The 17277-nt window shown below is 42.8% G+C and overlaps 1 protein-coding gene across 1 annotated transcript in view; it reads right to left on the minus strand.

The window, feature by feature from the left end:
- aass (aminoadipate-semialdehyde synthase) overlaps positions 1-17277 on the minus strand; it is a 107977-nt gene that overhangs the window by 49819 nt on the left and 40881 nt on the right. Inside the window, exons 5-8 of the mRNA XM_085283230.1 lie at positions 6296-6363; positions 6044-6190; positions 5866-5944; positions 2669-2796 (exon numbers count right to left, since the gene is read on the minus strand). Coding sequence (XP_085139356.1) covers positions 2669-2796; positions 5866-5944; positions 6044-6190; positions 6296-6363 — 422 coding nt within the window. The remainder of the gene's footprint in view (positions 1-2668; positions 2797-5865; positions 5945-6043; positions 6191-6295; positions 6364-17277) is intronic.

The raw sequence follows: 17277 nt of genomic DNA on the forward strand, positions 1-17277 counted from the left end.
TGTGGACCCATATAGACACTTTAATAGTGTTGAAATCAAATCTGACAGTGTTAATTTGGACATGCCAGAGACAAACTTAACACTACAGCTGCAACTATCTTACTTAGGTTTTAATGTTGATTAATATCTAAGCATTGACTTTTTGAAAACCCAACCTTAAATATGTTGTCAATACATCGCTAAGTAGCTTATTATTTTAATGTATCTGACTGATTTCACTGGGTGACATTAATTCACGGGGCACATTCCTCATAAAGCAGATAAGACAGTTACAGACAGTTCCATCACACTGGAAAAAAGTCTTAAGCGAATGTGAGTCCAAATGGTGTGTGTCTCTATGTTAGCCAGGATGTACCCTGCCACTCGCCATGTGGCAGAGCAATAGTTCTCAAGGCCTTCTGAAGGCCAAAGTTTTTCTTTGGTTACTTTTTCACTCATTTTTTAGTCCAGTCCATGATGATTTTCAGAGGGATGGGTTTCTTGTTTGTTAAACCACTTAAAACCGACACATGATTTAAAGGCAAAAACACCTAACTCAAGAGATGAATGAATTATGGGTCTATGCATAATACAGAACCTAGCAAAGAACCAATTTTAAAATATAATATAAAAAGCTAATAACTAATAACTAGTTATTGGCTAATAGCTATTAGCCAACCAGGCAAGATATGCAAGTTATTGGCTAATAGCTATTAGCCAATAACTTGCATATCTTGCCTGGTATGCATTACATTAGAAAAAGTCTTTTTGAGGAAACTGGACAAGTGGAGGACAAAAGAAGTGGCAAGCCTAAAAATAAAAAAAACAAATCTACAACAGATGAACACTATGTTTTCCATTTTTCTCCTCAACACTAGGGCTGTTCGATATAACTATATATATATCAGATGATGATATAAAAACGTCTATCGTTTCATTTTACGCTATCGTTTGTTTCGTGGTGTCGCAAAATAAACTGTTTACGGCAATATTTTTTAATCGTTTTGATGGTCACTGTAGTGGCTATATTAATTTCTTAAAGTTCTCTCTTTCTCTTATATTTTATATAACCACACTACAGATGGACAAGCGCCTGTTTTTATGCGTTGTCGTTAGCAACAACGACGGTAACACCATCGCGTGTCCGCTTGTTTATGTTTCACATAAACCTTTCACAATAAAGCTCAAGATCCTGTTGAGACTTTTCAAAATAAACTGAATCACGTGAAAGAGCAGATTATTTACAGATGAGAATTAAAAAAGAGCCGCCAAGTGCTAAAAAATAAACCTTAGACTCAAACGTTAGAACAGGCTTTTCCCCGCAGCACGCCGTGTAATAAATACTCACAAAAAAAACGGCGCCCTTTACAACTTATGTCTAAAAATGTATTGTTTCATGCATCTGTTAAAACACTCGACTCCAGCTACATGATGCGCAGCTGGAAACACTTTACGCAAGACGAGATTCACAGAATTTACAGAAAATGTTACATTTTTGTGATTTATATCGTTATCGGGACGATAGATGTCTTATATCGGGATATGAGATTTTGGTCATATCGCATAGCCCTACTCAACACCATACCTAACCAACACCTCATCGTCTCCTCTGTTCACTTAACCTACATGTCCCTGAGGACACTCTCTGCCACTTCATCTAACAACTTCTGCATCCAGTAATGCCATTTCTGCATGCATGTACATTTCCAGAATTCCATATTCTTTTCTAACCGACATCCAACCTGTGGGTCAAATGCACTAACAATATTCACACCTTCATTTTCCAGCTTCAAATTCATGATGCTGTCTGACACTATTCTTTCAAGATTACCCCTACTCCTTTCCATTTGCTCTCTACAGCAAAGTAGAACAGTCCAAATCCAGTGCTACTGACCTTGCTACCCTTCCACCTGGCCTCATGCACACACAATAACTCACTCTTCCTTCTCTCCATGTCAGTGAGCTCTCTCTCTTTACCAGTCATAGACCCTCCTTTTAAAGTCCCAACTCTCCCCTCCATAATCACATACCTTACCCCTTTCCTTTCCCTAATCTCTAATAATCTATATAAAAACATAGGGATTACCATGGTAAACACAGATCTAGAACCCTGCAAGTGGGCTTTATATTTCTACTTAAATGACACATCAATACAGCATGTGTTTTGAAATGCCAGCACAACTTGACTTATTCATGTCTTATGTGGGCAGCACGGAGGTCAGCAAGAAGGTCCTGAGTTCAATTACACCATCAGACCGGGGTCGTTCTGTGTGGAGTTTGCATGTTCTCCCCGTGTTTGCATGGGTTCCCTCCGGGTACTCCGGCTTCCTCCCACCGTCCAAAGACATGCAGTTTGTGGGGATAGGTTAATTGATTAATCCAGATTGCCCATAGGTGTGAATGCGGGAGTGAATGTGAGCGCTGTCATGTGGCTGTCTGTCTCTGTGTGTTAGCCCTGCAACAGACTGGCGACCTGTCCAGGGTGTACCCCGCCTCTCGCCCTAGGACAACTGGGATAGGCTCGAGCACCTATCCTGAAAAGGATAAGCGGAAGCGAATGGATGGATGGATGGATGGATGCCTTATGTGTTGCTGACTGAAGTAGAGGACAAGGCCCCTGAATAACAGACGGGGGTTGGAGTAATGTTGTAAGCAGGTCTTAGTGACAGACAAAAATTAAGAAACTCACGCTGGTCCTGAAGTGGGAAGTGTACAGTTCTGGATGGATCTCGTACTCAATGGGGTCATAGATGCCGTCACTCTTTCTTACAAGGTGGTGGTGTCGGCTAAGGACGGTGGCATACACTTTGGTCATATCTGGCAAGAAAACATACAGTTTGCTCTAGTTAAATTACATAATATAACTTAATGATAGTGATAAAAACGAACAAACACAATTGCATAATAAAAGGTTGTAGGAATACAGTTAGCTTTAGCCATAAATTAGTATATATCTAATCTTAATGTCACATTAATGATTCTAGTAATATTTTGACTTAATCTTTAATGATAATACAGTGAACTGACTTTGAATCCTAATAATTAGAGAGGTTTACTGTGGTGCAGGGCTCTAGACTAACTTTTTGCCATGGGCGTACCGGTACGCCTAACTTTTTAAAGTTAGGCGTACCGGCACAAAAGTTAGGCGCACACAAATTTTATAATAATTTATATAATATAATGTGTTTTTCTGGATACACTGTGCTTTTTCAGCATTCAAAGATTGATGACACCGTGTCAGAGCACTGGCTATGAATTTCAGAAGGATCAGGCCTTAACTTAACAGAAAAGTTAGCAATAGTTCTTTTCCTATTGCAGCTACATCCACTTCTGTCGTGCCTAGGCTGCTCACTAGGGCTGGGTATCATCACTGATTTCTATAATCCATTCGATTCCGGTTTTCAAAGTCCCGATTCGATTCAACTTAGCCTCAGACAGTCAGAAATATTATAATTCTGATCATTTATCAGTACTGACTTCATCAGAATTGTGAACATCACAGCAGGTGCCTTTGTGTGAAAGTAACTGAGAATAAAACACAGAAAAACATGAAGGAGATTTTCCTGGTCTGGCTTTTTATAGCAGATAACCTTAAAAATATTCTACAATGTTCTGCATATAAAGTTTAAATTTCTTCAGTATTGAACAACAGAAAAAATAGGCTTTCTTGTCCGAGGTCATTTAAGTGAAAAAAAGAAAAAGAAAAGAAAAAGACAGCAGCCACAGTGCTGTAAACAACGGTAGACTGGTGGGTAATAAGTGAATGAATAATACAGAAAACAGAGATTGGAGACGGGAAACTGTTCTTGAAGTATAGAGAGAGAGCTAGCTGTGCATGGAGTGTGATTTTAATAGTCGTGGAAGCAAAACAGCAAAATTCATGACGACATTGATCAAATGTGAAGCGCAGTTTGCTGCTTCTTTTGCTGCTGGCTCGGTGAATTTTGGTTGGAGAGACAAAACCTGCAGCTCAGAATCAGCGCAAAAAGACGTAAACACAGCGCGGACCGGACGCATCAGAATCCCTAAGCTCCGACAGCGTGTCCGTCTACGGGCCGTCGGGTGAGAAAGCCAAGAAAGACAAAGTTGATTCTGATGCGTCGGTCCGTTCTGTGTTTACGTCTTTGTGTGCAATCCGTGTACCTGCTCTCATTTGCTGTTTGGTTGTTGTTGAAATGGTTTTGTGAGCTTTAATCTGAGAATCTGGCGTTTCTGGCAAAACACAGTTATATTTAAAAGTCGATTCAGGATTTAATGATTTGATATCGCTTTATTCAAGCTACTCACCTCCCACTTCCACCTGCACTTTCAACTGGACCACGGCCAATCAGAGAGGTCCCGCCCCTGACTATCTCTGATTGGTTTAGTCCACAATAGGGGCAAAATGTGTGTCTGTTGTTGACCACAGGGAAGGTTGCAGATTTTTTTTCTTTCTTTTTTTTTTTGCTACCCGCCAGTTGCAACCAAATTTTTTTTTTTTAGTCGCACCACTGAAAAATTTGGTCGCATTTGCGACCAAATTGGTCGCACTCTAGAGCCCTGTGGTGGGATGTGGAGTTGTGTGTGGTGTGGAACAACAAAGGTAGATGGAAAGCTGCTCTCATAAAAGCAAAGGAAAACACTGCAAATAAATATCACTTGACTTGCCAACTTGCAACTAACCAGGGAACATCATTCATGTCTCACAGACTACAAGGACTGTACGAATTACTGGCATTAAATGTGTTCGGACCAACTTCTACCACCCTCAGACTGATGGGGTGGTGGAACGGCTGAATGAGACTTTAAGCTCCATGATTCGCAAGGTCATTTACGCGGATGAACACAATTAGGATTGCCAGTTAGACCCTCTTTCGTTTACAGTGAGGGAGGTGCCCCAGAGTTTCATGGGATTTTCTCCCTTTGAGTTACTGCTCAGCAGAACTACACTACTGCCCCTTGTGATGTGATAGCTCTGTTTGAAAAATCTTCACCGAGCATAACACCCCAGTAGATCTCAGACCCAGCAACAACCTCAGACAACAAAATGGAAAATCACTGGAAAAAAAGAAAAGAAAACAATGTTGTGTATGTTATATGATGAGCAGTTCTCAGACCAATACATAGGAGGGACGAAACAACCACTCCAAAGGTACGTAGCGCCACAAGAGAGATCCAGGTCTTTAGGACAAGATTCAGCTATAATTTCACTTCAATGAGGGGACACACTGTTTTCATGATGCTAATATTCACATTTTGGACAGAGAAGATGGATGGTTTCAGAGAAGAGTAAATGAGTAAATGGATATCCACTGAATAGAGGTAGTGACCTACAACACCAAACAGGTGCCACCTATAATACAGTCCTGAGATCATTTTCCAAGTGATTCACCTCTAATTCACACTTTGTCTCATGGGATCCTAATGACTCACATGATGACAGAACGGGTCAGTGACTCTCAGTATCTCAAAGTTGACAACCCCACAAAAACAGGGATAGAGATGACAGACGTTTTATTATCATCATCTGGTATATTTTGTCATATCCCACAGCCCTAAAATAAATTGACAGATATTTTGTTTTTTTAGGTTCATGACTTTCCAATTTATTCACAGAGGCAAAAATAAAGGAACATAGTAAAAGTTTGGTTAATAGTAAGAACTTTTTGATCAATGTAGAAATTTATAAATGTTCTTATTTTCTAAACACATTTCATTTGTAATATAATCTGTAAGCAATGTTTAATTTAAGTCCTTGTGCTTTTTGTGGTATCCATGTTTTTCCACATTCCAAATAACAAGATCAGACAGACCATTTCCCCAAAGAACTTGTGTGTTTAAAGTGCTACAACCCACCACGGTCACTCCAACAGCTGAAAATTGCATGATGCTCAAAATATTTCATACCTCCTGTTTCAGAGACGTCCTTCAACTCGTGAGGTTCAACATATTCAACAGGAAGCTCGTTGATGATGTCTTGGGCTCCCTGCAAGAAAGAAAAAAGATGCATAAAATGAAACATTCATCACAAAATCCTCCTTAATGTATTTTTTCTGAGTGTTTGGTTGTGTCTAAGGTTTTGTACCTTGGAGACATTTCCTGTTCCAGTGAAGCAAAATGTGAGGGGTCCAATGGATTTGGGCATAAGCCCCATTGAAATTTCATACCCACAATCCCTGACTGCTTGGATGGCCTGGCTTACATTCCTATAGTTATGAGCCATACCAATGTGCTGGATATGAATCATGTGGAGAAAAGGACATCACATGTGAACTCTTTATAAGGACAAAGTTGTTTTTAACATTTTTTTGAAATGATAAAGAATGTCCACTCTTACCATAAACGGAGTGTGGTGGCCGAGAGCCAAGAAGCGCAGCCCCAATCCATGCAAAATGTTAATCATTCCTGAAGAAAAAGAAAGAGAGATTCATTTACTTCAAAAAGAACTATTTACTAAATAATAACACACAAAATAGTAATTTATAATGTGGTCATCATAAACGATTAAAATGACAGAAATATTTATAAGACAGAAAAACTGGTCATTAATTTAAGGTTAGAGGGTGATTTTTAGTATTCTGTGCCATTTAAGCTCCCATGACAGACTAACTATTGTATGCTGTATAAAAATACAGGCCATTCAAAATGGCTCAGTATGTATTTGTAAAAGCTTGCCTTACACCATCAAACTCTCATCTACCATAGAAAACCATCTTATGTATGCAAAATTATGTTCTTAATTGTCTTCTAGTTACATGACTTACAGCTAGTTGTATATAGTTTTGGAGGGAAATCATCTACAAGAACCAGAATAAACAGCTTTTTCTATCTGATTTCTCAGATCTTTTGTCCCGATTTAGGTTCAGATAACATAATTATAAAGTCCAGCAAGGGCCAGGACAGTCTCCTAAAGATGATTCAGCTGCAGGATTGGGGTGCCATCTGTGCAGATCTTGCTCAGGAATGGCAGCAAGCAGTTGTGAGTGCATCTGCACACTCAGTGAGCTGAAAACTCTTGGAGGATGGCCTGGTGTCAAGAAGGGCAGCAAATAAGCCACTTGTCCCCCCTAAAAATATCAGGGACAGGCCGATATTCTGCAAGAAGTACAGTGAGTGGACTGCTGAGGACTCAGGTAAAGTCATTTTCTCTGATGAAGCCCCCTTCTTATTGTTTGGGGCATCTGCAAAAAGGATTGTCCAGATAAGAAAAGGCGAGCACTACCATCAGTCCTGCCTCAAGCCAACAGTAAAGCATCCTGATACCATTCGTGTGGGGTGCTGCTTTTCAACCAAGGAAGTGGGATCCCTCACAATTTTGCCAAAAAACACAGCCATGAATAAAGAATGGTGCCAAAACATCCTCCGACAGCAACTTCTTCCAACCATCCAAGAACAGTTTTGTGATGAACAATGCCCTTTCCAGCCTCTGATGGAGCACCGAAGTGACTGAAGTGATAATAACTAAGGGGCTCGGGGAACAAAACATTGACATTTTGCATCCATGGCCAGGAAACTCCCCAGACCTTAATCCAATTGAGAACTTGTGGTCAATCCTCAACAAGCAGGTTATGAAAGAATGGGTTGTGTGGGATTATAATATTATTTTATGCCATGTTAGACCCCTAATTAAAGATTGTGAATTATAGGGGGACGAGGCGGACGGGGCAAGGGTAAGTGACGGAAGTGACGGACAAGGTAAGCGACCCATGTTGTAGGTGACGTCAGACGCCGGAGATTTTGGCGGAGAAAAAGCAAATGGTAGCATAGAGTTTAACAAAGGTTTTTCAAGCTTCAGTATTACCAAATATACTAATCAATTGTCATATAACTAACAACATCTGTTTTATCATCTCTAACACCCTGGAGGACAACGGGGAGAGTTTAGACGCTCTCCAAGATTACATCGACCGCTGTTTTCAAGATTTAGTAATGAATAAGGCCCAGAGTGCATCTTCCCCGGCCAAAATTGAGACGCCGTCATCGAAGAGATGTCGCCCGGCAGACTCCCCCGGTACAACATCGCCTGCCGGCAAAGACATCGCAGACATCCTGGAGTCAATCGACAAGCGATTGTCCAGTTTCGATGCGAGGCTGTCCCTGGTGGAGATTTTACACCGGGAATTTAAATCTCTGAGAGAATCCCTGGAATTCAGCCAGCAGCAGGTGGAAACGCTTGCCGCTGAAAATGCCACGCTACGGGAGTCGGTCAAATCTCTCACCGATAACGTGACCCAGCTAAACATTGAAAATAAAAAAATAAAAGAGTCCGTTATCGATCTACAAGCCCGTAGCATGAGAGATAATCTTGTGTTTTCTGGTATTCCAGAAACTGCCGGAGAGGACGCAGAGGCAACGGTGAAAAGCTTCATTAAAATCCACCTGAAGCTGCCGGAGGACACCGTAAAGAACATCAACTTCAATAGAGTACATCGCTTGGGGGGCGTGCGGTCGCGGACCGGGAGACCACGGCCTATTGTGACCAAATTCGGTCAATTCAAACAGAAGGAACAGGTGAAGAGTCGCGGCAGAGAGCTGAAAGGAACGGACTTCAGCGTGAACGACCAGTTCCCCAAAGAGATCCTGGAACGACGCAAGGTCCTGTTCCCAGTTCGACGTAGCTTCATCCAGAAAGGCTCCCGTGCTGTCATCGCCGTGGACTGGCTCTACGTGGACGGACAGCTCTACCGAGACCCCGGCACCACACCGTGGTTATATTGACTGCACTCCAGATAAGAACCCGCTACACTCTTTTCTTATTCATTCACACTTTCTCTTTTAACATGGGTTTAACCTAGTAATATCAATATGATGTCATAGCAGATATAACACCGTCACCCTCCGTCATTGTTTTAATTGGAATGTTTCCGTTTCGTTTCTTTTTTGTTGTTGTTGCTCACAGTTCATGTGGTTTATTTCTTTCTCTTGTCTTTCACTGCTGTGATCACCTACTTCCCCACTCACCTACAAACAACACCCTCTATTTCTCCATATTTTCACACCACGATCACGCAAACACATCAGCTCAACGGCAGCACATTCACAACAGCCTCACAGCACGCACAGACTTGCAGGACACATAAGCAAGCCACGCTTGTTCATATTAGTGAATATTCACACACATAGTCAGACTTATGGAGCCTCTCACCACACTTCTTTTTCTCTTTCTATTTACAAACAAGGGATGTTTCCACATTCTCTCCACCTGTCTAAACGAAACACCCAGCATACTTCATTAGACATACACACACAATTATGGGCATGCTGAGGTTTGTCACATGGAATGTAAATGGAGCTGGCTCCAGAGGAAAGAGGTTAAAGATATTTAACCAGCTTAAAAAACTACAGGCAGATGTTGTTTTATTACAAGAAACTCACAGACCTGTCACAGGTTTAAACTAACTTAAAACACCTGAGTTTCCTAACGTGTTTGCAGCCTGTTATAATTCTAGACAACGGGGAGTAGCAATTTTAATACATAAAAATGTTAATTTTACAGTACTCGATACAGTTATAGATCCAGAGGGTAGATTTCTAATTATTAAACTATCAATATTGAACAAAAAACTATGTATTGTAAGTATATACGGTCCAAATGTTGATGAACCCTCAGTCTTCCACGGATTTTTTAGTGCACTCTCTGAACACCTTGATTGCACACTCATTCTTGGCGGTGACCTCAACCTTGGACTAAATGAAGACATGGATAGGCTCAACACAACAGGAACTCAGCGCAATTGGCAGTCCACAAATATAATCAAACAGTATATGAGCGACTTTGGTCTTTGCGATGCATGGCGCTCTCTTCACCCCACCAGTAAGGAATATACTTTTTTCTCGCATGTTCATCACTCTTACTCTCGTCTGGATTATTTTTTGGTCAGCAGCTCACTGCTGTGTGACATTTCAGACACTGAGATTCATCCTATAGCTGTCAGCGATCATGCTCCTGTATCTTTAACACTAATGCACAAGAATAACACTACGCCAAGAAAAAACTGGAGATTTAATATATCACTACTTAAAGATGAAGACTTTATTAAATATTTTAAAAAGGAATGGACTTCATATTTAGACTTTAATGACACTCCCGGAATATCTGCTTCTGTTCTATGGGAAGCAGGGAAAGCTGTGATGAGAGGTAAAATAATTTCTTTCTCATCACACAAAAAGAAAGAAGAAAACAAAAATATTCAGGAATTAGAAAAAAACATCAAATCACTAGAAGAAGCCTACGCGTGCGACCAAGATCAGGAAACATTGAACAAAATATGCAAAACAAAACTAGAATTAAATGAAATTATTAATAAAAAAACACAATTCCTTATACAAAGACTTCGCTTGCAGAATTTTGAACACAGTAACAAATCAGGTCGATTTCTAGCTAACCAGCTAAAAATAAATAAAGAAAAAACAACTATATGTGCTGCTAAAGATTTATCGGGGAACACAATATATGATCCTGGAAGAATAAACAACATTTTTAGGGATTTCTATGAAACTTTATACTCACCACAAATAAACCCATCTAAAAATGAAATTGATCTGTTTCTTGACAACGTAACTCTTCCAAAATTACTAGATAGTCAAGCAATGGAACTGGATTCGCCACTGACGCCAAGTGAACTCCAGGAAGCCCTGATAAGTATGCCCAATAATAAGGCTCCAGGTCCAGACGGCTTCCCTGCAGAATTCTACAAAGAATTCTGGATAATTTTGGCACCAGTATTCCACGGCATGTTGCAGGAAATCGAGGAAAATGGCAGACTACCACCAAATATGAATTCTGCCAACATTAGTCTCCTGCTAAAACCAGGCAAAGACCCTTTATTTCCCTCAAGCTATCGTCCAATTTCTCTTTTAAATGTAGACCTTAAAATAATCTGCAAAGCTCTCTCAAAGAGATTAGAGAAAATGACCCCCCTCTTAATTCATCCTGACCAAACTGGTTTCATAAAAGGTCGGCACTCCTCAACAAACACTCGTAGATTACTTAATTTAATAGACTACTCATACGATAAAAACATCGAAACCATAATATTATCTCTAGATGCAGAAAAAGCATTTGACAGAGTTAACTGGAAATTTTTATTCGCAACTTTACACAAATTTGGTTTTGGAAACTCTTTCATAAACTGGATAAGAATATTATACAATTCCCCAACAGCTCGTATCAGAACAAATGACCAGACATCCTCCAGCTTCTATCTCCTGAGGGGCACCAGACAGGGATGCCCACTCTCCCCTTCACTTTTTGCAATTTTTATCGAACCTCTAGCAGCAGCATTTAGACAGGCTACAACAATTAAGGGCATAAAATGTAAGAACATAGAACATAAAATCAGTCTCTATGCGGATGATGTGTTGCTTTTTCTGCAAAACACACAAACCAACCTCTCTGAGGTAATTACTTTAATAAACTGGTTTTCAAGAGTTTCAGATTATTCAATTAACTGGCCAAAATCTACAGTTCTCCCCATTAACTGCTCCTTCCATAATTCTTCCTCTGCCCCACTGCAATCCGGAAATATTAAATATTTAGGTATTAATGTCTCTCCTAAGCTTTCAGACTTAACTAAATTAAACCACATCCCACTTCTAAAGAAAGTAGAAGGCGATCTGACTAGATGGAAATCTTTACCCATATCACTCATGGGAAGGGTCGCCACTATAAAAATGATGATCTTGCCAAAAATAAATTACTTATTTTTGATGATCCCTAACAAACCATCACAAGATTGGTTCAGATCTCTGGATTCATGTATTTCCAAATTCCTTTGGAAAGATAAACCCCCGCGTATCAGCTTAAAAACGCTACAAAGAACCAAGGATAGAGGAGGATTAGATCTGCCTAATTTTCACCAATACTTCTTAGCCAACAGGCTTCAGTTCATCTCAGAATGGTTAAAACATACCTTCTTAGTTGAGCCCTGGCTAGATGTTGAACAGGCACTATGCAAGGATCTAGAGATTTCAGACCTACCATTTATTAGCTCAAACATCAAAAGACATGAATGCTTTAAAAGTATCAACATCAGCTTTTCTCTGACAGCATGGTGGGAGTTTCTAAAAATAACGGAGTCTTCATTAATCCCATGCAAACGTACACCTATCTGGAATAACCCTGACATATTACAAAACAATAATATGATTAATTTCCCAGAATGGAGTTGTAAAGGAATTAAATACTTAGAACATATATTAGAGGGAACAGAATTTATTCCATTTGACAGACTAGTTGCACAATATGGGATCAACAAGACAAGATTTTTAGAATATCAACAAATTAAATCCATAGTAAAAAAGAAATTTAACCTCAGTCAAGTTGAATTACAAACACCACTAAGTGCGGCACATTTTCTTACTCTTAAATCCCCCAAATTATTATCTAAAATATACAGAACACTTTCTAAATTAGATGAATCAATATCCCTTCCTATTGCAAAGTGGGAAGCAGATTTATCAGTCAGCTTAGACCAAAACTTCTGGTCTCAGATTTGCTTAAAAACCTTTAAATTAATTAAAAATCCCAGTCTGCAATTAATACAATACAAAATACTACATAGAGTGCACTATACAGGTCATCGGATGTTCAAGATGGGCTTTACATCTTCCAACAACTGCTCACACTGTCAAGGCAATACACCAGACAATTACATCCACGCTCTTTGGTTCTGTCCACCAGTGCAAAAGTTTTGGCACGAGATATGTGAAGACTTATCAAAGTGTCTGAAATGTAACATTCCAACCTCCCCCTTAGTGTGTTTACTGGGCAGCTTAGATAATGTCACTTCAGAAAAGAATATAGCCCATATGATTTTCACTGCCCTATGCATAGCCAAGAAAACAGTCCTCATGAACTGGAAAAATAAAAATAATCTTAATTCTAACCAATATAGAAATTATCTATTAGATTACATTAGTCTTGATACAGCCTCTGCCACCACATCAGATCAATTGCTCTGGACTCCTTTTATCAGCTCCATCACCTAGTGGGGGTGGGGGGTCATAATTTGGTCCCGCCTTCACTGTTGTGATTGGTGTGGGGGTAGGGACAGGCTTAGGGCGTCGGGGGGTTCCCCGGAGGCATCTTCCTTGGGGGGCTCAACCCGGGGTAGCGGTCATGTCCGGTTGGGGGCTCTGTTGGCTCTCAGGTGACTGTTTCCTCGCGGCTGCGTGCAGCGGGGCTAGGGGAGGGTCTGTGCTGACGGACGTGGGTTATTGACCTGGTAGCCTGGCTGGCCCTGGGTGGGTCCGGGATGGGCGTGAGGTTCTGGGGGCGCTCCGTCTCTGGGCTGGGGCCCGGGCCGGGCCTCGGGGGCTTGGATCCTGGTTGGTGTGTTGCCGGGGTTGTGGGCGGGTGGGTGCATGGGGGCCCGGCCCTGGAGCGGGGTGCCGCCGGTGCGTCGAACCACCTGGGGGGCTCTTCAACTGGTGGGGGAGATGGTCACATCTTGCAGGAGCTTTCCTCTCTTCAGGAACTCTCTCTGCAGGAGGGGGAGATACAGGAGAGGTGGAGGAAGATCTCAGCCTGGGCGTTTACTGTCTTATGTAGTCTGGAAGATGAGTGGATGGTGGGGTGGGTGCAGTTTTCTCTGTGGTGGGGTTGGGTGGACTGTCCCGGGCTCTGTGGGGCCGGGAGGCGCTGCTGCACTGGGCCCCGGTCTGGATGGGCCTGGGCCCCCTTTCCCTGGCGGGTCGCGGAGTGTGGGAGTGCCTACTGGGGTCAGCGGGGGAGCTGGCCCCAGGGAGGGGTTACCTGCCCCTCCCTTCCTTCCCTCCCCATCTCCAGCTGCCTCTCTCTTCCCGCTCCACCACAACCACCCACACATGCAGGGCCTTGGAGTAGGGGTATGTCACCAGGGTGCAGAGGAGGCTACCCCCCCCCCCCCCTCTGTCCCCTTCTGGCTGCCTCTGCCTCAATTTTATCCCACAACTTAGACATTCACATTATTCACACTCTCATTACACATACATATAGGATCTTGGGGGTGGGCACAATCACGGAGTCCAAATTACCATCAGGGTGTACACCTCACCCCTGGCGTCGTTGCCCACCTCTCAATTTTAAATACACTTAGACATTGAGGGCTATCAGGAGGGACTATGCGCTTACCTGCTGCTCCTTGGCAGGTAGCTACATGCCCTCCTGGGTTTTAAATGCACCTTAGAACACACATGCATCAACACTACAATGAGCGGGTGGAGGGAGGTTTGGAGTCTTCTCCCACCCCCATTCTCTGCGGCCTGCTGGAGCGGGAGGGCTAGGTGGAGTTGGCCGTCCGACTGCGGTCTGGAGTGTGGGGCCTCCCTGCTGCTACGGAGTCGGGGTGGTCTGCCTCTCCCCACCGCAGGGAAAAGGGTAACACCACCTGGGTCTGGGTGCAGTTCCCCCCTCCAGGAGCAAGGGTACCTAGACCCGGTTTGTAGAGTACGCTTGGGGAGTGTGATCGTGTGTACAGCGTCTCTTTATGTCTGTCTCCACGTTGGTTGAGTGTGGAGTGAGTGCATATGAGAGCATGAGGGGGGGAATGGATGTTTGTGTCTGTGTGTGCCTGTATGTCTGTGTCTATATGTCAGGTTGGGTATCAGACGCCACCTCTCTGGGGACACCTCAGGCCCTCCAAGGTTTGGAGGCCTATCTCCACCTACCACCACTTCCCCTGCCGGTGGCGGACTCCCTCAGGTGTCGGTGCGTTGGTGGTTCTTTGTGTCTGGGGGTGGGCGTCCAGGTACACACCGGCTCACTCCTTGGCGGCCGCTTATCGGGGCCTGGAGCCTGGGGCTCGCTCGGGCCCCTTCGGGGGTGGGGTGCCCCCGGCCTCTCGGCCTGGGGCTCGGTCACTCAGGCACAGCTGGCGGCCGGCGGTGCTCACGGGCGCGTCACTGCAACTCCCCCTGGCTTCTGCTCCGCGGCTGCTGAGTGAGCCCTCATCTGGGACTCTCCTCAGCTCTTACTGGAACAGTGGCGCGGCTGCCCCTCTGTTGGTCTTCCATGGTTTCTTGTGTTCTGGGGGCCTCTGGATGTCTGGAGTTTTGATCTCCTCCATACCTGCTTCACACCCTGGAGGACGGGGCTGTGGCCCCCCCACACTCCCTAGCAGATCGTTACATGGAGAAACCTTTGGAATACAAGCGCGCTGATCCACACAGGTATGCACACGGGTGTTCACTGCTCGTAGACCCAAATTACACCTTTCTTGGCTGCTACTTCGAAGCACATCTGTCCTGCGTGCTGCACAACAACATTGAATATTTAGTATTTACTGCTGTTTACACTTAGCTAGATTAATGCGATGGTGTTGTGTTTAGTATGTTGCTTTGTTTTTTGTTTTTTTTGTCTTTTTTTGCTTGTTTTCTATTCTTCTCTCAACAGGTGATCCAGGAGATTTTTTATTTTTTTTCTCCCCCCCTTTCTCACTGTCCCTCTCCCCTTCTGTTTTTCCTTTCCTTCCTCTTTCTTTCTCCCTTTCCTATCTCTCACTCATGTCTGTCCTGTCTGTAACATCTGAAAATAAAATATAATAAATAATAAAAACAAAGATCGACCAAATGGACCAATACGGCAATGCCACGATGATCCATTTGGCAAAGTAAATCCATTTGGTATCCTTGTTGGTCTTCAGACAACAATTCTGATGGCTAAAGAACCAAATGGGACAGGCGAAAAAAAAAAAAAAAGATTGTGAATTATTATGTAGTTTTAGTTTGCATTATTCTCCTGAATTAGAAGAAGGTGATAACTATTGCATTTGTTAAACTGATTTGCATTACATTAGACTGCTGATTTATTGTGAATGAATGATATTGTTTTATGATGCATTATACTGCTGAGTTATAAGAAATACTGTTCGCAGAAAGTCATCGCCTTATTTGTCTGATTAGAAGAGAACAGAACATACTGGAGTTTTCTGCCCCATCTCAGCAGGAGCAGATAAACAGGGAGCCAAGGTCGTAGCTTAGGCGCTGTGTGAGAGAAAGAATGTGAATGTTTAGGCTTTTATGATTAGGTGGGGGCCACTAGAGGCTATAAGAGTTTGACCAATGCTCCACCATTTTGAGATCTGATGCTGTCTGCGTACAGTGTCCATCTCCCACGCGTGTGATCATTAAAATCATCGTTTGACTCAACCCGGCCGGACCAGTGTTGTTATTGTGGTTTTTCCTCTTGTATCCATCCCCAATATTTGAATCCCGTAACAGTTTGGGGGCTCCTCCTGTGGTATTGGGGTGGAAGTTGGAGGTTTGGACGGTCCGAGGTTGTCGAACGGACAGACACAAGCCAGTGGTCTGACGTGAGTGGGCATAAGCCGGCTTATACAAAGGTAAGGCACTACCTGTTGAATCTATTTCCAAAGTGTGCCAAATTGGACATGATAAAATTAAAGTCTACTCACTGAAATTACTGGTAGATGTCTGTTTTGATTTTGATGAAAAAAATCTCATGAGTTAATGCAGTTAGAGGCTGCTAAGAAATTGAGTTAGAGGCTCAAGTGTTTAATGCAGTTAGAGGCTGCTAAGTGTTTAATGCAGTTAGAGGCTGCTAAGAAATTAATACAGTTAGAGGCTGCTAAGAAGTTAATGCAGTTAGAGGCTGCTAAGAAATTGAGTTAGAGGCTCAAGTAGTTTGGTAGGGAATTGGTCATTTTGTGAGGTAGAGGCTCAATTGGTTATATGGTGGACCTGAGTTGGTCATGTTGTGAGTTAGAGGCTCCATTGATCACTAGGTTGCACCTGCCTCAGTCACACTCTTGTTTCGAGGAGTTGACTGCTGTTTCAAAGTGTTATAAATTATTATAGGACGGCAGTTAGAGGCTGCTAAGAAGCGCATAGCCCGGAGGTTACGCTCCCTCCTGGCCGTGGACGCGCGACTTTGACCTGTCGGCGAACAGGGTTAGTTCAGTTTGGCTTAACTGTGGGGTACAGGGCATCCTGGAATAAGCTAGGAGTTAGAGGCTCCTTACCGTGTTAAACGGTATCTGCGCTTTTTTGGACACTGTTAAATTGAGTTAGGGAGTTTAGAAATGAGGCCAGATACAGTTAGAGGCTGATACTGGTTAATTGATCACAAAAAAGTTGGACTTTCTTCGGTTGGACCCGTTAACTTAAATTTGTCAAAATTGTGTAGGCGCTAAAGCTGTCGGGCCTGACAGTGATTGTAAATATAAGACGTCTTTGTAATATAAAATAGAGTTGTGTGTGAGACGAGACTGTGTGTGATGACAGCGCACTGCAGCGCTGCGAGCTATTTTTAGACTGTGAACATGCAAATGAGGTGGCTGCTGTGAAGCGCACAGAGGACTTTTGCTTACTGTTTAGCGT

The sequence above is a fragment of the Mchenga conophoros genome, linkage group LG7 (genome assembly GCF_057382185.1).
Source record: "Mchenga conophoros isolate Kocher_MC1m ecotype Shallow Benthic linkage group LG7, M_conophoros_male_GT1.1, whole genome shotgun sequence".
NCBI lineage: Eukaryota > Metazoa > Chordata > Actinopteri > Cichliformes > Cichlidae > Mchenga > Mchenga conophoros.